Consider the following 21,716-nt stretch of genomic DNA (forward strand, 5'->3'; position numbering starts at 1 on the left):
AACAGAAAGTATACCCCTACGACAACGGTTAATAACCGTTGTCTATGTGCATTTTTCTTGTAGTGTTATACCCCTAATTTATGTCCATTTTTTCTGTTAAGTTTTTTTTTTTTTTTTTTGTATATTATGTTATAAAGGTTGTACATTAAAATATTTTGGACAAACATACCCCTACCGTTATAACTTCCGTTATCTTTTCCACTATTGTTACCATGCACATGTATCCACCATATATTTTCTTATCTTCTTCATTAATAATAGGCTAAAGTGTCATCCGGCACCATGAACTATACTCGATTACCGCACCATGATCTTTAATAAGTGATATTTAGATCCATAAACTATTACTTTTTTTTCGCCAAGAACTTTTTATAAGTTTCTTACAGGTTACCGATAATCTGATGCTGACATGGAATTTTTTATTATTTTATTTTATTTTTTTTGTCCCCGAACTTGTGAATGAGCTCCACGACGGCTTCATCTCTTCGATTGGAGGCTCTCTGTTACAGCACTGAGATTTTGAGGTGGGCACTGAGATTTCGTTCATCTCTTTGATCGGAAGCTCTCTATTACGGCTGTATTCCGCTCCTGGCTTCGTTCTTGAATGCTTCGCTGTGCTCGGGAGGCGGTGAATAGCCGTAAAAGTACGAACTTTCCCCTACTTTGTTAGTGGTAATATGAGAACATGTTAATGGGATTGTGTCCTTTTGAATCGAGAAGGGGTTTTCTTACATTTTTAATGGGTATTGTGCATAGCAAAGATGGTGTCGTTTTTATTGATTAATTGGGCTGATATTTGTTATTTCCCTTTTTGCTTGTTCTCATGTGTAATTTCTTGTTCTGGAATCGAGCTGACATCTTAAACATGAATGTTCTGTGGCAAAGGTTGTGTCTTTTTCCTCGGTTGATTGTGGGGTGGTGGTGGGGGGATAGTTTTTTTTTTTCTTTTCTGTATAGGTCCTCATACATGAATTGTTTGTTTTTCTGTATGCATATTCATGTAGACATGAATATTATTTAGGTAAAATATTGGAAAGAGTACCAGAATCACTGTAATCTGGACTTTGTACAACCAATAGCAATTTTGTGAACTTGTTTATTTTTCATGTAGTTATGCAAATATATATTAATTTCATGTAGGGTCCATTTTTGTTGCTGCGCCCCGGGCCTATAAAATGATAGGACCTGCTCTGCTGTTTAGGAGTTAATTGATTGTCCATATGTGAACATGAATCTTAAATATTGATCTAGTTTGGGCCTGGCCTGGCCTGTTTATAAGGAAGCCTGTGTTGTTTATGCTGCTGCTAGATGATGACGTTTAACATGAGGATATACTTGCTAGGGTATGCTCTTGGAGCGTTTAATCTTCTTCTAAAATTTTCAAAGCACTTCGTCTGGTTATTATCTGCACTTTTTGCCAATTTTTGCTGCCGTGATTTTTGCAGGCAAAAAAGTAAGCAAAATTGCTTACTCTGCAGGTTGTATACAATGCAAACAAACTTGCGAAATTGGTTGAGGAAAAGAAAAGTAAGCAAAATTGGCTAGACTATTACCAGTTCCATTCCTTCGAGGATTTGATGCGTTTATATACGTGGACTGCCTCCTTCTACAGCGGCTATGGTTGCTTCTCGGTCTGGCGGTGGTAGCTCCCATGGTCGACAATCCACGCGTGGCAGCAGGGGGCAGCATCGCGGGGGTGGTGGGAGAGGACAGTCCGGTTGCCGTTACGCAATCTTCTTTGTAATTGGAGTAGTTTTTTTTTTTTTTTTTTTTTTTTTAATTAAAAATGCTTACCTGGACAGAGAAATAAGGCCACGTCAGCTTATTACCGCGCATGTCATCAGGATTACCGGAAAACCTATAAAAAGTTATAGGCGAAAAAAAAATAATGATTTATGGATCTAAATATCACTTATGATCATGGTGCGACATGAATAATCGGGAATAATTCATGGTGCGGAATGACACTTTAGCCTTAATAATAATATCTACACATTATATATTTGAGTTATATGTTAATTATTACATAAAATATAAATATCAAATTTATAAAAATGATTTACATTATTATTATTATTTAGAATAATTTAAATATCTAAAATCTAAATAAATTTAAAATTTTAATATAATATATTAATATTGGACACCTATTTTTTACGCATCGCGCATAAAAAATACTAGTATATATATATATATATATATATATATATATATATATATATATATATATATATATATATATATATATACACACACACACACACACACACACATAATTAAAGGGGTGGGGGGACAGCTGCCCCCATTGCTCCCATAGTGGCTCCGCCCCTAGCAAATAACAAATTATGTGTCTTCAATTTATTTGCATGCACATAATATGTTAATTGAATGTTATGTGTTGAATATTTTTTTTAGTTCGTTTAATGAATTGAATGGTAGCGGGTTTAAACGAGTTTCGTGTCATATTGTGTCGACACGAACCGAAACATGTTAACAAAACATGTCTATTGTGCCAACCCGTCTACAAATCGTGTCCGCATTCGTGTTAATAATTTCAACTCATTAACATTAACGTGTCGTGTCCGTGTTTAGTCTTATTGTATTCGTGTCATTATTGTGTCGACCTGTAAATGAACTCGTATACACGAATTATCTGGTCTACATTTTCACTAATAATTTAAAGTTTTAATTCAAATAAAATAGATAATTACATATTTTAACATGAGAAAGCAAACAAAAAATTCATGTTTTTTCTTTGTATGAAATGTTATATGGCCTTATTAGCGTTTTAGTCGATTATTGACGCCTTGTGTGTAATTAATAGAGCAACAGAAATTTTAACTACACACTACAATTACACAACTATGGCAAGAAAATGATAACACATCAAAACCAATAAAATTAAAGATACATAAAATTAAAATCACAACCATACAATAAGAGAAACATATTGCTCTCCAAGATTATTGAATAATTATTGCTTCATTTGATGATCAATCCTTATTAGCGCCCAATGACTAACCTTATAAACCATCGTGGTTTTCCATACTTAAACATGAAATATCCTAGAGCAATACCAAATGGCATGCCACAACTGTATCCAACAACAACACTTTGCCAACCAAATCCAATCCAAAAACTTTGTGAATCCTCTGTGTCTGACGATGCATGCCCTTCATCATTTTTGTCTTGGCATTGTACAGTTAGTGGAAATCCACATAGAGCCGCGTTTCCCAAATAGGAATCGTTGCTAAATGTGTTAAACTGTTGGCCATTAGGTATACGGCCAGAAAGATGATTATAAGAAAGATTCAAATTTGAAAGAAATGTTAATGATCTTGAAATTTCTTCTGGAATCTCACCCACTAGTTTGTTTGATGAGAGATCGAGCGTCTCAAGATTAGTTAAACTTCCCAGTGATGATGGAATATAGCCAGCAAGCTGATTCTGTGATAGATTGAGAGTCACAATAAAATGAAGCTCTCCTAAAGATCTTGGAATCTCACCATTAAAGTTGTTGTTGGATAGATCAATGGTTGTGTAGATATCATAGTGTGCCAGTGGAACCTCCTTCCCTTTCCACACTAGGCTTATTGATAAATCACTCCTATTATTCCACCCTGGGCCTGTTAAGAAATCATTTCCTTTCAACACTAAGCTTGAGATGTCATAAAATTCTAATGGTTCATCATTATTTGCATGCTTCATGGCTTCAAAATTCTCCATATAATATCTTGGCAAAGGACCTGTGAACTCATTGTGTGAAATATCAAATATATACAACTTTGGGAATGGAAATCTAGTCTTAGAAGTACTGCATATTTCACCGTAGAACTGATTAGATCTCAAGACAAGAACACGCAATCCGCGAAGAGCATCTGACCAGCATGGGAACGTATCAACTATCTTGTTGTTCCCGAGATTTAGAATTTCGAGAAACTTGCAATTTTTCAAGCTTCGAGGCAATGGTCCTTCCAAGTGATTGCTCTTCAAATTGAAATACAACAAGTTGTTTCCTTTTCTCCATGTTTTCGGAATAGTTCCCTGAAGTTGATTATCAGCAAAATTTATAACCTCAAGTTTCCGACTAAAGTTTCCTAAACACCGAGGTAGTGGACCATGCAAATTGTTGTTAGAAAAATCAAGAAATCTTAAGGAACTCAAACCGCACAACCCTAACTCTGTTCCAGAAATTAAACTGGAATTTGTTATTTGATTTGTGGCATTCCCAAGTCTCCAAGTTTGAGGTATGGTGCCATGAAGCTGGTTTTGAGAAACTAGCAAAGTTCTCAAAACTTTCAATTTTCCAAGACATTGTGGAATTGGACCGCCCAAACTGTTGTTGGATAAAATTAGCCCTTCAAGGGAGCGGAGATTGCACAGTACTCTAGGAATATTTCCATGCAACATATTGGAGCGGAGAAAAAGATATCTTAATGATGTTACATTCCCCAGACATTCTGGGATTTGACCTCCCAAACTATTGTTGGATAATGAGATACCTTCAAGAGAGTAAAGATTACACAGCGTTGCTGGAATACTGCCTCGTAAGATGTTGGAATTGAGAGAAAGATATCTGAGTGAAGTTATATTTCCCAGGCACGGTGGAATTACACCATCCAAGCTATTTTCATATAAATCAAGAACTTCGAGATGGTTAAGATTACAAACTGTTTCAGGAATATTTCCTTGCAACATGTTGCGACCGAGATCAAGGAGCCTTAGTGAACTTAGATTTCCAATGGTAGGAGGCATTATTGAATGGAAGAAATGGGTTTCGCCTAGTTTAAGTACTTCAATACTGGATAGCTTGAATAGATTTGATGGCAATGGTCCTTGGAATTGATTCCTCCCACAATTGAAATATTGAAGCCTGGTCAAATTGGAGAATATTTCTTCTAAAATTTGTCCAGTCAAAGAATTTGAATATAGGGAGAGTAAATGGAGGTGTTGAAGGTGTCTTATTTGGGAGGGAATAGTACCATTGAGATTGTTAACCGCAAGGTTTAAGAACTGGAGCTTTGTTAACCTTCCAATCTCGGTCGGTATAGAATTTACAAAATGGTTCCAACCGAGATCCAAGAAAACTAGCCGGGAGAGGTTAGCAATAGCGTATGGAATTGAGCCAGTAAAGCTGTTGTTATAGAGGCTAAAGCGGGCGAGGTTTGGAAATGAAAAGAAATCAAAGCTTTTAAGTGTACCTGAGAGGTTTAAATTTTCCAGCTTTATCTCATTAACTGCTCCAGCATTAGTGCAGTTGATGCCTGTCCAGTTCCAGCAAACGTTGTCAAGATTAGCAGTTGACCATGAACGAAGAACATCATCGGTATTGGATAAGGTGTTCTTCCACTCGACAAGGGCTCTTCCCTGTGTTCTTTCTGATGATGCCGTCTCCCAAGGTAGTGAAAAGAGAAGAATAATATGAAGAAGAAAACATATTGTTCTTGGCGAAGAGGTCATCATTATCTTTGTTGTTTCTTGTTGGACGATAATGTTGTTGTTTGGGAGTGGTTTCAATAGCAATTTATACAAGTGGGAGTGGATGATTACTGGCAATATTTGTTATACCATGGTTCAATTCCAGTCCAAAATAACATTCAAATATAATAAATTATGTAATTACTATACTACTACAATTAACATATTATGGTGATTAATAAGTTATATATCTATTATAACAATTATGTACTTATTACATATTATGGTGATTAATTATGTTCGTCAACTATTGTATAGTGTGATGAAATCTCTGTTATTATTATATATAAATGGGTGATGTCAAGAAAATATATAACTAAATTATAAGTGTTTCAAAAAACATATTATATATCTGAATATGATTTTGAACAAGGGTCTATAATTCAAAATGGGTCCCCGTCCATTATGATATAATTTGCTTGATTACTAAGTATTTATATATGAATTCATCCTGCCGGCCTTAACAGTTCAACACTTCAAGTCAATGCACATTCTTGCAGGCCGTGCACTGTAAATGAAATACGAAAGTGCAATATATGCTGAAAGTATATATATAATTCTGCCATAAAAAATTTAAGTCTTCTGGGCAATCTTTATACGATGGACCAGGGTTCACACTATATTGTGGACCCTGGTTCATGTCTATGTGTTTTGAGTTGTGATATTTTGTATCTTGTATTATGAAATTCTGTACATTAAGAATATGAATTTTGTATCTGGAACGTAACAACAAATTAGTAATTGTGTGTTACGTTATAAATTTCTCTATCTTGTGTTGTAAAATTTTGTGCCTATGAACAAAAATTGTGTACCTAAATCAAATTTGAAAATTAAGTAAATATATAACATGTGTATGTGTCTTGTATTATGGAATTCTGTACCTTACGAGTATGAATTATGTATCTCGCCATTTCAATCCAAGGCTCGTAATACTATGTGGACCTGATCCATGATATAAATTGCCTGCTTGGGAATAATTCTTAGTGTTGGGAAATAATATTTGTGGCCTCAAATCCATGCAGAATTAGTCTTCCACAAAATGTTGTCCACGTCCATGTAACATATTATGTCTCCTCCACGTAGCAGCATTCTCCCTTTCTTTCATGCGCAAATGTCTCTTAATTTTTAGTATAAATAGGCTAAGCTTTGCTTTGTAAAATGCATCAATTTGAATTCTTTCCTTCTTTATCTTTTAGCTATCTCACGTGAATATATATATATATATATATATATATATATATATATATATATATATATATATATATATATATATATATATTTGATTTATATTCTCTTTAAGAGATTAATATATATATATATATATATATATATATATATATATATATATACTTATATTTTCTCATTGTTCGTTATTCATATGTCACTTATATAATTTTTCTTATTCTATTATTTAACTTCTATAATTCTCAATTTTCGATTCTTCGCTTCCGCATTATTCCGTTATATTCCTAACAAGTGGTATCAAATTCCTAACAAGTGGTATCAAAGCGGTTTATTTGAGAATTATTTTCAAAGATGTCGACTGTTACTAAGTTCGATATCGAGAAGTTCGACGGGAAAATTAGCTTCTCTATCTGGAAGGTTCAGATGGAAGCCGTTCTAACCCAGAACGGTTTGAAGAAAGCGCTAGCTGGGAAGAAGAAGAAACCAGCTACAATGACAGATGAAACTTGGGAAGATTTGGATGACAAGGCACGTTCAACCATTCTTTTGTGCCTGTCTAAAGAGGTTCTACGTGAGGTAGTAAGTGAGACGACTGCGTCAGATTTATGGTCCAAGCTGGATATACTATACATGGCCAAAACTCTGGCGAACACGCTGCGCCTGAAGGAGCGTCTGTACACAATCCGTATGACGGAAGGTACTTCTATTAAATCTCACTTGGATGAATTCAATTCTATTTTATTGGATTTGGAAAATATTGATGTCATAATTGAAGATGAGGATCGTGCTGTTTTATTGCTTGTCTCTCTCCCTAAATCATACAAGCATTTCAAAGAAATTATGCTGTATGGTAATAGTAGTGATACCCTTACTTTCGACAATGTTAAGTCAAACCTATTGTCGAAAGAAAAGTTTGACTTTGAAATTAAGTATGAGGACAAAGGTGAAGGCTTAACTGTAAGGGGTCGTTCACTTGAATCAGGGAGTAGCAATAAAAATTCTAGTTCCAAGTCCAAAGGACGTAAGTCCAACAAATCCTGTAAGTACTGCAAGAAGCAGGGTCACGATGTGACTGAATGCTTCAAGTTGAAGAACAAGCAAGATAGAGAAAAGAAGTCCGCTGAAGCTAGTGTTGTTGAAAGTGATTCAGAAGACGATGTTTTGTTATCTGTTAGCTCCGGTTGCAAACGTAGCGAAACCGAGTGGATTCTGGACTCTGGTTGTACATTCCACATGTGTCCTCACAAAGACTGGTTCGTCTCTCTGGAACCGGTTGATGGTGGAGTTGTCTTGTTGGGTAATGATACCCAATGCAAGGTTAGTGGAATTGGAAGTGTTCAGATTAAAACTCATGATAACGTTGTCAGGACTCTTACCAATGTTCGGTATATTCATGATTTGAAACGCAATCTGATATCATTGGGCACCTTGGAATCTCTGGGGTGCAAGTACACAGCTGAAGGTGGAGTTTTGAAGGTCATAAAAGGCTCTGTTGTTCTCATGAAAGCTTCTCGTTCTGGAAGCGTGTACGTCTTGCATGGCAGTACTGTGACGGGTTCAGTAGCGGTATCCTCATCGATGTCTGATGCGGATCTCACTCAATTATGGCATATGCGTCTGGGGCATATGAGTGAGAAAGGCATGCATCTCCTGAGCAAGAAAGGTCTCCTTGGTGGTTCAGGTACGAGTAAATTACAATTTTGTGAGCATTGTATTTTTGGGAAACAAAGAGGGTTAGTTTCTCTACTGCTACACACCGTACCAAAGATGTATTGGAATACATACATTCTGATTTATGGGGACCAACTAAATTCCAGTCTATGGGAGGCTGTAGATATTTTATGTCTATTATTGATGACTTTTCCCGTAAGGTTTGGGTCTATTTCTTAAAACACAAAAATCAGGCTTTTCCTATTTTCAAAAAGTGGAAAATACTTGTTGAGACTCAGACAGGGAAAAAGGTCAAGAAGCTCAGGACAGACAATGGCTTGGAATTCTGTGAGTAAGATTTCAGTGACTTCTGTGCGGCAAATGGAATCGCCAGGCACAAGACCTTGCCTGGTAAACCCCAGCAAAATGGTGTTGCCAAACGTCTAAACAGGACTCTATTGGAAAGAGCTCGTTGTATGCTCTCTAATGCTGGGTTATGGAAACGGCGTGATTTTTGGGCCGAGGCCGTTTCTACTGCTTGCTATTTGGTAAATAGATCTCCACATTCATCCCTTGATTTCAAAATTTCAGAGGAAGTTTGGTCAGGTAATCCTGTTGATTACTCTATCTTAAGAGTTTTTGGATGTCCTGCTTATGCTCATTTCAGTACGGGTAAATTAAACCCGAGAGCTGTCAAATGCATTTTCCTTGGTTATGCCTCTGAGTCAAAAGGGTATCGCCTATGGTCTCCTGATTCTCAGAAAATCATTCTGAGTCGAGATATCACTTTTGACGAAAATGCACTACTTTCTTCTGGAAAAGCTCCCAGTACAGATGAGACGCAGAGTACTGGTGAGAAGGTGGAGTTTGAATTCAGGCCTATTGATAGTATTACTATCACGAATGGTAATACTAAAGATGATGCATCTACTAGCACCACACCTCTCGTCGAGCCACAATGAGAGTATTCCATTGCTATGGGTCGTCCTAGGAGGACAATTAAAAAACCTGCTAGGTACGCTAGTGACGATGAAACCAATATGGTTGCTTATACTCTTTCAGTCACACAGGAAGTTGATGGTGATCCATCCTGTTATTATGAGGCTCTTCCTGTTACTAAGTTCAAGCAGTGTTTGAGTTTAGTCGACTGTTCCAATTGTTAATCCCAATATGGATTTGATCCAAGGTGGAGATTGTTGGGAAATAATATTTGTGGCCTCAAATCCATGCAGAATTAGTCTTCCACAAAATGTTGTCCACGTCCATGTAACATATTATGTCTCCTCCACGTAGCAGCATTCTCCCTTTCTTTCATGCGCAAATGTCTCTTAATTTTTAGTATAAATAGGCTAAGCTTTGCTTTGTAAAATGCATCAATTTGAATTCTTTCCTTCTTTATCTTTTAGCTATCTCACGTGAATATATATATATATATATATATATATATATATACTTATATTTTCCCATTGTTCGTTATTCATATGTCACTTATATAATTTTTCTTATTCTATTATTTAACTTCTATAATTCTCAATTTTCGATTCTTCGCTTCAGCATTATTCCGCTATATTCCTAACACTTAGCTATTAGTTTCCTCATTCATCTTGTTTTTTTATTTTTTGTTTTTTGTTTTTTTATTTTTTGTTTTTAATGTAATTCTGGTTTTATTTTGTTCTACTTTGATGGAAATCAAACATTTATTAGTCTCCACGTGCAATGTCACTTTTCTTTTAGAGTAAATACCAGTGGGCATCCTCCGACTTTGGTGGCACTGCCACTTTTAGTCCTCACCTTTTAAATCAACCACTTCCAGTCCTCCTACTTTTTATTTCTAACCATCTATGGTCCTTCCGTTACACTTGGTCATCTAATGTCGTTTTCTCAAGGGCAATTAAGTCCGTTCTTGAAATTAAAATTAGTTGAAAATTAGGCATTTTAATGAATGCAAGGCGCGTAATTTCTTCCAAAAAAAAACTTAATACATTAATTATGAAATGACCGAATTGCCTTTGAGAAAATGACATTAGATGGCCAAATGTAACAAAAGGACCCTAGATGGTTAGAAACAAAAAGTAGGAGGACTGAAAGTGGTTGATTTAAAAGGTGAGGACTAAAAGTGGCAGTGCCACCAAAGTCGGAGGATGTCCACTGGTATTTACTCTTTCTTTTATTACCAGTTATAAATGTGAGGTATATACATTATATAAATATAGATAGAAGGCTAATTAGATGACTTGATTAGATAGTTAATTGAATCTTGTGTGTTCTTGCTTACAGTCTACCATTTTGAAATTAATTGAGCTCTTGCTTGAACTTAACTCTTCTTAATAGTGATTATATATGAAGTTATATGTGTTTTTGTATTTTTTTTAAAAAAAATTAAAGATAAGAAAAATCTATTATTCATCAGATCCTTTGTTGGATTGAAAAGAAAACGTGAAAAAATAGTTTTCTAAATGATAATAACAAAAAATAGTTTTTCACGTAAATTAAACCATATATTTTGAAAGCAAATAAAAGAGTGTAAATCCCCTACTAGCAATCATTATTGTATGGACCATGGTCCACGCAAATTGTGTGGACCATATTTTATCTACGGTAAAATAATATACATTTAGTACAAAAATAATGTACATTTAGTACAAAAATAATGTACATTTAGTATATTAAAAATGTACATTTTATTATGGTCCACATAACATTGTGTGGACCATGATCCATACGTGTAATGGCCCATTGGATTGTATTCTGGACCCCTTACAGGCGGAGGCTCTGTCTTGCCAGTCGTTATATCGTAGACCGTGGTGCACATGTACCGCGATAAAAAACGGCGTCATTTCTTTAAGTAAAGAAACCGCCAGCTGTTATCGTTAATGGAGTCCGCATGTTTGGTGTATTAAACACCAACTGGTACTATTGTATATCTAAACCGACACTGCCTCACGTATTATTTTTATACTAGTTTTTTACGCGCATTGCGCGATTGGGATAATGCCCAATATTTTTCTTAAATAAGTATTTTAAAGTATATCAATGCAAGATTATATGGAATTGTTCATGCATATATAATTGAATGTTGAATTTGCGTATTTAAATTGGTAATTCTAAGTTTATAAATGCAAGATAATATAGTCAAGATTGATTATAATTGTCAATAAAATAATTGTATGGGTATAGTTGAAACCAAATACAGGACATAAGGGAGAGTAAATAAAAATTAAAGCATAAAATATTAAATATATACTAATATTGTTTGAGGAGATTCCGACGGTAGGATTTGTGGTTAGAGTTCTATTAAGACTTTAATATTAAAATTAGATTAATGTTGTATTAATTTATAATTCTATATTAGACTTTAATATTAGAATTAGACTAATGGTGAATTAACGGTACTTAAAGTTAACAGATCGGATAATCATATAATTAAGGATAAATTAGGAAATCTCAAGGAAAAATTAAAATCTGAACAATCTGGACTATTCATTTGATTTAATAATTTGACGGTCAATTTTTCTACCCAATGTCTAAATATTTGAAAGTAAATCAATGCAAGATTATATATGAGAAGTTCAACATAAGTAATTTAATGTCTAATTTGTTTATTTAAATATGTAATTCCTAGTATATGAATACAATGTAATATATGAGATTCATTGTAATTGTTACTAATTTTTTTTTTTTAAATAGTAACCAAGTATTTTTGTTGCAAAGGGTTCTAATATATTTAATGAATGCACATATATACAAGATCAATGAATAAATCAACGGTACCAGTCCTTTAGGTGTTTTGCTCAGTGTTCATTTAGTTCAACCATTATTGTTGAATAAATTATTATGGATAAAGAAATTCCTAATGTAAGGAATTTAGATGTAGTAAAAATTTAAAATTTGTAATTATAATGTAACCCAAAGATATTAGACGATTGGAAAATACGATGTAACCCAAAGATCAAAATGCTAAAGAAAGTGCTTTGATTATTCAACAGTAGTTTGAAGCCACAATTTGTTCCAAACCACTGAAAATATAAACATTGCAATTTACAATATTTTCACTTAGAGTTTTTGAGAATGATTTTCCCAAAACACATCTATATTTTTTAAAAAAATATTATTAAAACTATTATTATTATTATTATTATTATTATTATTATTATTATTATTATTATTATTATTATTATTATTATATGTATACCCTTAGGTAATTTTAAATGTTAATTTAAATAGCTAATTTTTTTTAAATATCTTTTTACCAACCGTTGATATAATTCGCTGGTCAAATCCGCTAATATAATCCACTAATGCTAACCGCTAACTGCTAATTGTCAAACAAGGACATTGCGAGCTAGTTTCTCACTTCAATTTGTTGTGTGATTTGAATACTCTCTTTGTCAACAAATCCCTCAAGTAGTTAATATGATTGGCTTTATTACTTTAAAATTTTAAATTTTTTTTCATGGTATTAATAAAATACTTGTAAATAAATATATATCATTATTTTGTATTATAAATTTGATATTTAATTAAAAAATAGTGCACAAAAAAAGATAATAGACAATGTAGTGAATATAATCAATTGATGAATTTGAATGTAAAGAATTTTTACATTGGAGAAAAATAAATACAATATAACTAATAAAAATTATTTCTCTTAATTAATTTATTGTTAATGAATAATTTTTTGTAATAAAGACATTGTAGGGACAATGTAGCGAATATAATCAATTGATGGATTTGAATTTTGAATTTAAAGAATTTTTATATTGGAGAAAAATAAAGACAATATAACTAATGGAATTATTTATCTTATTTAATTTATTGATAATGAATAATTTTTTTTGAATAAAGGCATTGTAGACACAATTCTAAATTAAAAAATGCATGTATTATTTTTTGTTATAGCTACTAAATTATTATTTAATTTAATAAGAGTAAAATAGAATACTAATTATGCCAACTTTGATTGGGACGGGGTTCGAACTTAAGAACTTTATTATTGAAATCAATGAGTAAGTTAACGGTGAACTAACAGAAATTAACGGAAAAGATAATATTTAACGGAAAAGTTAACGGATAATCATATTCATTAAGGATAAATTAGGAAATCTGAAGGAAAAATTAAAATCTGATCAATCTGAGCCATTCATTTGATTAAAAAAAATTAACCGCCATTTTTCTACCCATTATAGGCCTAACTGTCTTGGACTCTTATTAGTATAGTAGAAGATATTATCAAATGAAACTGCAGTTATATCAAAATGATACTATAATTGTGGTGAAATGAAACTGCAGTGTATATAAAATAAAATTAAATAACATTTTCACATATTTGAGTCTATAAATATCGAATGAAACTGTAGTTATATCTAAATGAAACTGTAGTTGTGTTGAATTGAAACTGCAGTGTATACAAAATGAAACTGAATAACAAAGTTACATTTTGCGGAAGGGTGCGGAACGACGAAAAATAAATGCCGTTTTTTTTTCATTTAAGAAAACGACGTCGTTTTGATGCGTTATGTACCCCGATGCACTATATAATTTGCCTTGTCTTGCCTCAAGGACCGGGGGATGACCAATGCCATTGTGAAGTTAGATTCTCTCAATTTGTGTCTAGGAGTAATGGGCAAGTTAGAAGACAAGACTTATGTGGGTCCTATAATTCAGGAGTGTGTTGGGAACCGGGTAGCTTGTGCACTTGAAAGAGCTTCAGGTTCTTAAACTTCCTTATTTATTTGAACCGGCAATCTGCCTAGATGTATTATTGATTTGTTTACCGTGGTTTAATAACAAGGTAGTTCCGGTTTCAAAAAAAAAAAGAAAAAAAAAAAAAGCGTGAATCCGATATATTGTGATATGATGAACATTTGAATGCTACCGTCTAACATTGTTCTTGTTGATGTTAATGTTGCCAATTGGCAGTATGCTTTACATAGAATGCAGTATTATACTCATTATGGCTTTTACTTAAAACAGCCTCAACATTTGACTGGACTAATAATTAATCCAATACAAAATTTACACAATTCATGATTTTTCTAATTCAATAGAAGTCCACAGCCTGTACTGTTCAACAAAAAATTGAATAATAAATAATTTCAGTCAAATTTCATTAATCGAATCAGACAGATAAAATGAGATACAAGAAGTATATATTAACAGCTTTCATATATACATTTTCACATATAAGTGTAATGATTTGTTCCATTCCGAGTAGATTGTGAAGAGTTACAAACAAAAGATTACAATCACAAAATAACAACTGCAAAAAAAGACAACGAAAACCACAACCATATAATAATAAGAGAGATGGAAAATTTATACCCTCACAAATATGTCAATTATCAATGTCATCCCTGAATTATTAGTGGTGTAAATATTGTCCCACAATTTTCAAAACGTGACATATAGATGGGAATTGTAATTAATTGTATTAACAATAATGGATTACAAGAGTACAGGACCTAGGTATATATACAAGATCAGATGAGATAGACGGAGACTAGGATTGTGAATCATAAGTAGACTCAAATACATAGATAGAGTCCTAATACTCCCCCTCAAGTACAGGGTATAGACATGACCTGTAATTTGTCTCTAAGAAAAGAAAACCTAGGACCTGCTAGAGCTTTTGTAAATATATCTGCAAGTTGATCTTTGGTGGAGATAAAGTTGACTTGAATCTCTCCTTTGGCAACTTCGTCTCTCACAAAATGATAGTCAATCTCAACATGTTTAGTGTGAGTATGAAAAATAGGATTAGCACATAGATATGTAGCACGAAGATTATCACACCATAGTTTTGGAATAGATATCCCAGTGACGCCGATTTCACGCAATAGGGAGAGAACCCAAATTACTTAAGAACAAACATCAGCTAAACCCTTGTATTCAGCCTCCGTGGAGGATTTTGCCACAGTTCTTTGCTTTTTGCATACCAAGATACAAGATTTGACCCAAGAAATACAGCATACCCACTGGTTGACTTACGATCCTTAGGGCAGCCAGCCCAATCTGAGTCAAAGAAGGCATGTAGTTCTCTGGATGCAGATTTTCGGATACGCAAACCATAAGATAGAGTCCCTTTGACATACCTCAATACAATCTTTGCTTGTTCCTAATGGGTTACCGTAGGAGCATGCATGTTGTTAGGAACAAGTGTACTTAGATTTTGATGATACCAATCTTGCTAGGATCGTAGACCACTCTTTTTAATTTCTTTATCTTGGAACTTTCGTGTTAGACGAAATCAATAGCAACTCACCATGTGATTCGTGACATGCAACACATCTACACGAATCTGAGTTATGCTTAGTACATTAGGTCTACGAGAAGAAGTGAAGAAGAAGAGAAGACCGAGAGAACAACATAGACCGAAAGATGGAAGGGTCTAGCTCTCGTGTAAATATCAAATGACAAGGAAAGTCATTTGATCATTAAAGACAACGAAAGATAAAGACAATCCTTCAAATGAAAATTCCGAGACCATTAAGTCGAAGTCAGACTTAAATAGACAAATTTAATACCCGAGCAAAGAGAATGTTGTCTATGTCTCACAGTTGGGCAATCATCCTAGACAAAAGGAGTCCTAGGAATGATATTCACAAAAACCAAGGAGCATTAAATGATTGGTACTTCATGTCAGCGAAAAAGGACAAAAAGCCATGTTGCTTTTTGATACCAACGGCTACACAGTACAACCGCAATAAATGCTCTATGCCGAAAGATCTTTACACGCTGGTTAATAGGTTTGAAATTTTACCTCTCTCCAATGGATGAATTTTTCCTTACCTATAAATACCTCTCTTCTCCACTGAAGAAGGAGCTAGTTGTTCAACTGATTTTATCTAAGAAAAGCTCTTCAAACAAGTTCATCCAAAAAGCTTTTCATAACCAGTGTTTGTGATTGTGAAGTTTTTAAAGAGGCTCATTCAGATTTCATTCTTCACAATCCTCAAAGAAGTCTTGCATCTTTATAAGAAGATTCATCCGATCATCAAGTCAAGATCAGATTTCAAGCTGTTGGAGAAACACATCAAATCAATCCAACACTCAACTCTAAAGAAGAAGTTGATAGAGGCGGAGTAAACTCAGGAAGTTGAAAAACCTTCCAAGTTGCTGTCACTAGTACAGAAATACACATCCGCTACCCTTGTAAATGGCTATCCGCTACCCTTGTACAAGAGTAGTGGATGTTAGGGTCGCAGAAAGTCCTGGGCTTTCCTCTACCCTTTTACAAGGGTAGCGGAAAGTTGAGTATCCGCTACCCTTCTAACTGTAGAAGGGTAGGGTATATTATTATTATTCTTTTTTTTCATAATCTTTCGCTACCCTTTCTTCCCAGAAAGGGTAGCGGATGGTTTGCTTTTTTACAAAAAAAAAAAACATTTATTATTTTTAAAATTCCCAATTTTTTTAAAAATCTTGTACACCGAATTCATAAACTACATATCAATACAATATTATGAACACAATATTATCAATGCACTTTCAATACAATACTATCAATACATTATTTTATATCAATCAATCTCAATATTTTATCACAATAATAAATTATAAACACATGATACTATTTAATATAAAATAAAAGTTAAAAATGGACTCCACAAGACATTTTTATCACAACTGTGATGTCTGCTACTACCTGAAGTGTTCGCATATTATGCCAGCTTAAGGTAGCCTTAAAGGCACTTGAAACAACATGTAAGGTTTTGATCATTTCAGGTTTCCTCTTCACATACATCCTTTGCAAGAAGTTAGCAGCAAAGCTCATGGCATATCTCTGCAGCAAAAGAACAGTGTTGATAAGCAATTCACTTAGAAGAGCAGCAAAAAGTCATAACAAAAACAGTGGTAGGGCGAGGGCTTAGTTAGTAATTAACAACCTCGGTTAACCAAGTATAGAATCAAAATTGTGACATAAAACGTGACACAAGCAGAAAGGAAAGGGCAATGAGGAGAAATGCAGACACAGCTACTTACGCCTTTGCAAGAAGAGGGAGTAGTCGTCTTTGATGGCTGGGGTAATCAAGCAATAAAACTTCAGGTCCATTTGGTGTGATTGAAAATGCTCTCCTTGTCAATGAGTATCTTATGGCAATTGCTATGCCCACCTGATGAATATCCAAGTCTTATTACAGAACAGTTCTAATTTAATACTTATCAATCTTTCAGAAATACTAAATCAGAGAAGAGTAATGTGTTTTACTTTTGCTGAGTAAGTTACAATGGATGGTATGGTTACACGCCGTGTTGTCAAAGGCGCCATGAATGCTCCCGAATCTTTGAAACACAGTGCCAAGGAACTGGAAGATCACAACAAGACAGACAGACACAATTTAGCATTGGTACTAAAGGTTAATTGAGGTTACCCTGTCAAGATCCTTAATTGCAGTCAGATACTTGCCATCAGGAGAAACATCTGCCACTGAATTCAGAAACACTTAAACATATATACATAAGATTTGAGATTCACAATATACAAAGTAAAACAACTATCTGTTCATTCTAAGACGTATACCAATTTAACCATAAACTGACACAAGTAATGCCCAGTAAGCTGTTTTCACCAGATACATAAACTGTTATGTCAATTCATATATGAGAAGCCTAACAAGAAATCTTTGCCTTAAGAAAAACCATGATCTAAGTCATCTAACAATAGCAAAAATAGGTAATATCCCCAAATAATAATGATGTTGATGTTTATCTTACCACTGGTTTTCAAATCTAGAAAGCACTTCTCTGCAATGTTCTCCAACATTAACTTCCCCAAGGATTTGAAGATGCATGTTAAACTTTTCATGGAAGTAACTTTTGTTATGTCAAGAGTATTCAAAAGCTGCAAAAACTGCTCTTTACAGCCACCACTGGACATTGATAACAGATATTTTTCTTAGAGTTACAAACCTTTAAAGCATTAGAACCTTTAGAGTTACAAACCTAGAAAGATGTCTTTGTCTTTGCCATCATAGAGTGCAAGATTATAACAGTGTTCTTCTACTTTATCAATATTTTTGGTCTTTATAAACAGCAACATCTCATAGTAAGCTAAATTTGGAAGCGAATCAGCATTTCCATCTCTTATGAGTTCACAGTAAAAGTGAAACTCTGGAACCATGCCACAATCAATTAAATACATAAGAACTTGACCATAAAAGTCTTCCTGTAATTGGAAACCTTGCTCCATCATTGATTTCAGAAATTTATATGCAACAGAAAGTTGCTTTAATGACTCTTCTTCATTGTCAATCCTCATTGCCTTTTCTATACAACTCCTTATCAATGCATTATATTCTACCAGGCCAGTTTCCCGTCGAATACCTGAACTGTAGCATCTATTCCCAGTTTCCAGTTTTTAAATCAAGCTAAGCAGGTTTTAAATTTAAATCAAATCATAGTTGTAGAGTGCATCAAAATGGTCTGCTCAAAACTTTGTCAACAATAGAATTCAGAAAATGTTATAAAAATGTTAAGGAATAAAACCTTTATTAAACACATAATGATGCACCCTACTCACAGAAAAAATACTAACCCAATGTTGGTAAAAGAATGAGTTAGGATGGTTAAAAACCTTGGTCATGACAGAAAAAAAAATTACAAATTTGCAGATTTTAACACTTATATCTAAAAAACTATGCAGATACATAAAAAAAAAACTAAAATCAATAGAAGCATCAGAATTTCATTTTCATTATATGCTTGCAAATTAAAATGATATCATCGCTGTATAGATAGGCTTGAAATAAAAAAGATGCCTCACATGATTAGAACATTTAATTTGCAGAAAAGTAGCACATCAACATGCATATGTAATCAGCGTTTACTTAGCTTTTTCGTAGGAACTCGACTATTGATCTGAAAAAATATAAGGTGCGTTCTAACTTCACGTTTTACTCACCCATTAAGGCCCCAAAGTTGGAATTGCATGATACTAAATGTCAAAAAGACTTTACAATGTAGAATTTCAAGATAAAAATCACAAGGTTCAATGAAACTTGACTTTAGACCATCCTAAAGAAAGGCTGTAAATGCTCAAACAGAAACATGCACATTCACCATCCTAATTAATTAATTTCCATTTGCTAGAAATCAGGCTAAAATTTTTTAAGTTTTCTGTACTGGATATAAAGTTTTTTGGGCATTATTAGATACACATACTGACATACTATAAGCAAACCAACTGACTCATTTATATTATATTCACATCATGTTCCTTTCTGGTACATATATATAAAAACCAAAATTCATACTTCTACTCATATTATTCATATAATATGCCACATATACACACATTACTATATAATCCCAACAAAAATAACAACTAAATTCATATTTTTACACATATTAGGGTATAACAACAAAAATAACAACAAATAAATAAAAATGCGAAATAAAAATTATACGGAGTAAAAAATAACAAATATAATATTTATTACAATGATAATTATAAAAAAAAATATAATTTTAACAAAAAAAGTTAAAAATACCTACACAGATCTGGCGGCGGTGGAACTCGCAGAAGTAGCCGCGGCGGCGCTGAGGAGAAATGTGGCGGTGGAGACGGTGGCAGCGGCGTCGTTGGTGGCTGATGAGAGAGGCGTTGGAGTCCTTAGCTTGGTGTTAGCAGCGGCGTTTGATCGAGGCTGAGAGAGGCGGTGTCAGCAGCGTCGATGGGAGGATGAGGGAGGTGGTGTCGACGGCGGAGGTGTGGTGAGGGCGAAGTCGGAGGTGTGGTGAGGGCGACGGCGGAGGTTTGGTGAGGGCAACGCAGAGGTCTGTGGTGAGGGGAGTTGAGGAGACTGGAGAGGTGTGAGAGCGAGATCGATCGATGGTTCTATTTTATATTTTTTTTTTATTATTTTATTTTATTATTATTTTATTATTTTATTTTTATTTGTTTATTAATATAACCCCGCTGCCCTTTCTATGAGAAAGGGTAGTGGAAATTTTATTCGTTTTTTTTATTTTTTAAAAACCGCTACCTTTTTTTCTAAAAGGGTAGCTGTTTCTTGTTCATTTATTTACAATTATGCCACCGTCCTCTTTTTTTTAAACAATACACTACCCTTATTTAAAGAAGGGTAGCCTAAGGTCATATTTCTTTGCTCCATTTTGTACTAGTGTGTCCGGCTTAGTGATCATGGAAGCTAGCTTGAGTAGTTTGTACTAGGAGTGATAGTGCAAACCCTTTCACAAGTTGTGAAAGAAGAGCGGAGCAAGCTTCGTTAATAGCCGAACCACTATATAAATCCCTCTCTCCATGTCTCTTTACTTTTGTGAAACTATCTATCTATCATTGCATGCATTTTGACCATACTTAAACTTTCATAATGAAACCGTGCAAAGTTCATCCTAAAACGAACATTCAATTTCCGATGTGCATAACCCCGAAAGGAGTTAATATGAAAAATCGATTAGAGTGTATTCACCCCCTCCCCCTTCTAGACTCTCTTTCGACCGTACCGGGACTAACAAGTGGTATCAGAGAAGTTACCTTGAACGGTAAACGCTTTGCATTTACTGCCTGGTAGATCCCCTTACAAAAATTCTATAGAAAATCATCATTTTTCAACTTTGCACATGTAACACCCCTAAAATTTGAAACTTTGAATACTTATGAAATAAAGGTAATATTATTATTAAATCCCAAAACAGAGCATACTAATCATAAGTGTTTGGGGTGCTATGCCACATCTGAGCTGGAGAACTCAGATGCACAGGCTAAACTATCTAATAATTATCCTCAAACAACGTCATTACATCATTATGGCACGCAGGCCGAATATGATCTGTTCCTCTAGCGCGCTTCGGAGCTAATCATCTGTGCCTGAAAGCCAAATATATCTGTTCAGCGAATAATACTGGTAACCCACTCCAACGCGTTAAAATACAATATAGGTATATATATATATATATATATATATATATATATATATATATATATATATATATATATATATATATATATATATATATATATATATATATATATATATATATATAGGAAAACCATTTTGAAGCCGGAAGATATATACTTAAGAGACTCTAGCTTTAAAACCAGGAATAGACTCAACAAGTAGGGACAAACACATTCAACAGATATAATCATGCATATAAATATACTAGCATATATCCTAAGGTCACAAGATTATTTCACATCATTCATATCATTATTCAATCATTATCTCAACACATAAGCACACTTTGGTGGCGCCACAGGATCAATCGCATGCCCATACATGAGAGTCAGCGCATATAGCGCTAACACGGCCCTGCAGCACCCTGCCTCGTACCGCTACACGAAGGGGTTGATCGCAACCAACCAATGAACCGCAACGCATCATAACGTTTGATCGCAACCAAACGGTGGACCGCAACCCAAAAGTGTATTTCTGATCGCA

At 34.1% G+C, this 21,716-nt stretch overlaps 2 protein-coding genes across 2 annotated transcripts; both read right to left on the reverse strand.

Annotated features, from left to right (window-relative positions):
- Nucleotides 1-3,003: 3,003 nt before the first annotated feature.
- Nucleotides 3,004-5,460, reverse strand: LOC109179814 (receptor like protein 30-like). Its single transcript, XM_019329293.1, has one exon. The coding sequence runs from the start codon at nucleotides 5,458-5,460 to the stop codon at nucleotides 3,004-3,006; it is 2,457 nt and encodes an 818-aa protein (XP_019184838.1).
- A 12,203-nt stretch (nucleotides 5,461-17,663) lies between these two features.
- LOC109179815 (pentatricopeptide repeat-containing protein At4g04790, mitochondrial-like) lies at nucleotides 17,664-18,571 on the reverse strand. The gene is made up of 4 exons (XM_019329295.1): nucleotides 18,256-18,571; nucleotides 18,028-18,207; nucleotides 17,843-17,872; nucleotides 17,664-17,740 (listed from the first exon to the last, which is right to left on the reverse strand). Exons 1-4 carry the CDS (start codon nucleotides 18,569-18,571, stop codon nucleotides 17,664-17,666), a joined length of 603 nt encoding a protein of 200 aa, XP_019184840.1.
- Nucleotides 18,572-21,716: the final 3,145 nt, after the last annotated feature.

This window comes from Ipomoea nil, unplaced genomic scaffold (assembly GCF_001879475.1).
Source record: "Ipomoea nil cultivar Tokyo-kokei standard unplaced genomic scaffold, Asagao_1.1 scaffold0980, whole genome shotgun sequence".
Taxonomy (NCBI): domain Eukaryota; kingdom Viridiplantae; phylum Streptophyta; class Magnoliopsida; order Solanales; family Convolvulaceae; genus Ipomoea; species Ipomoea nil.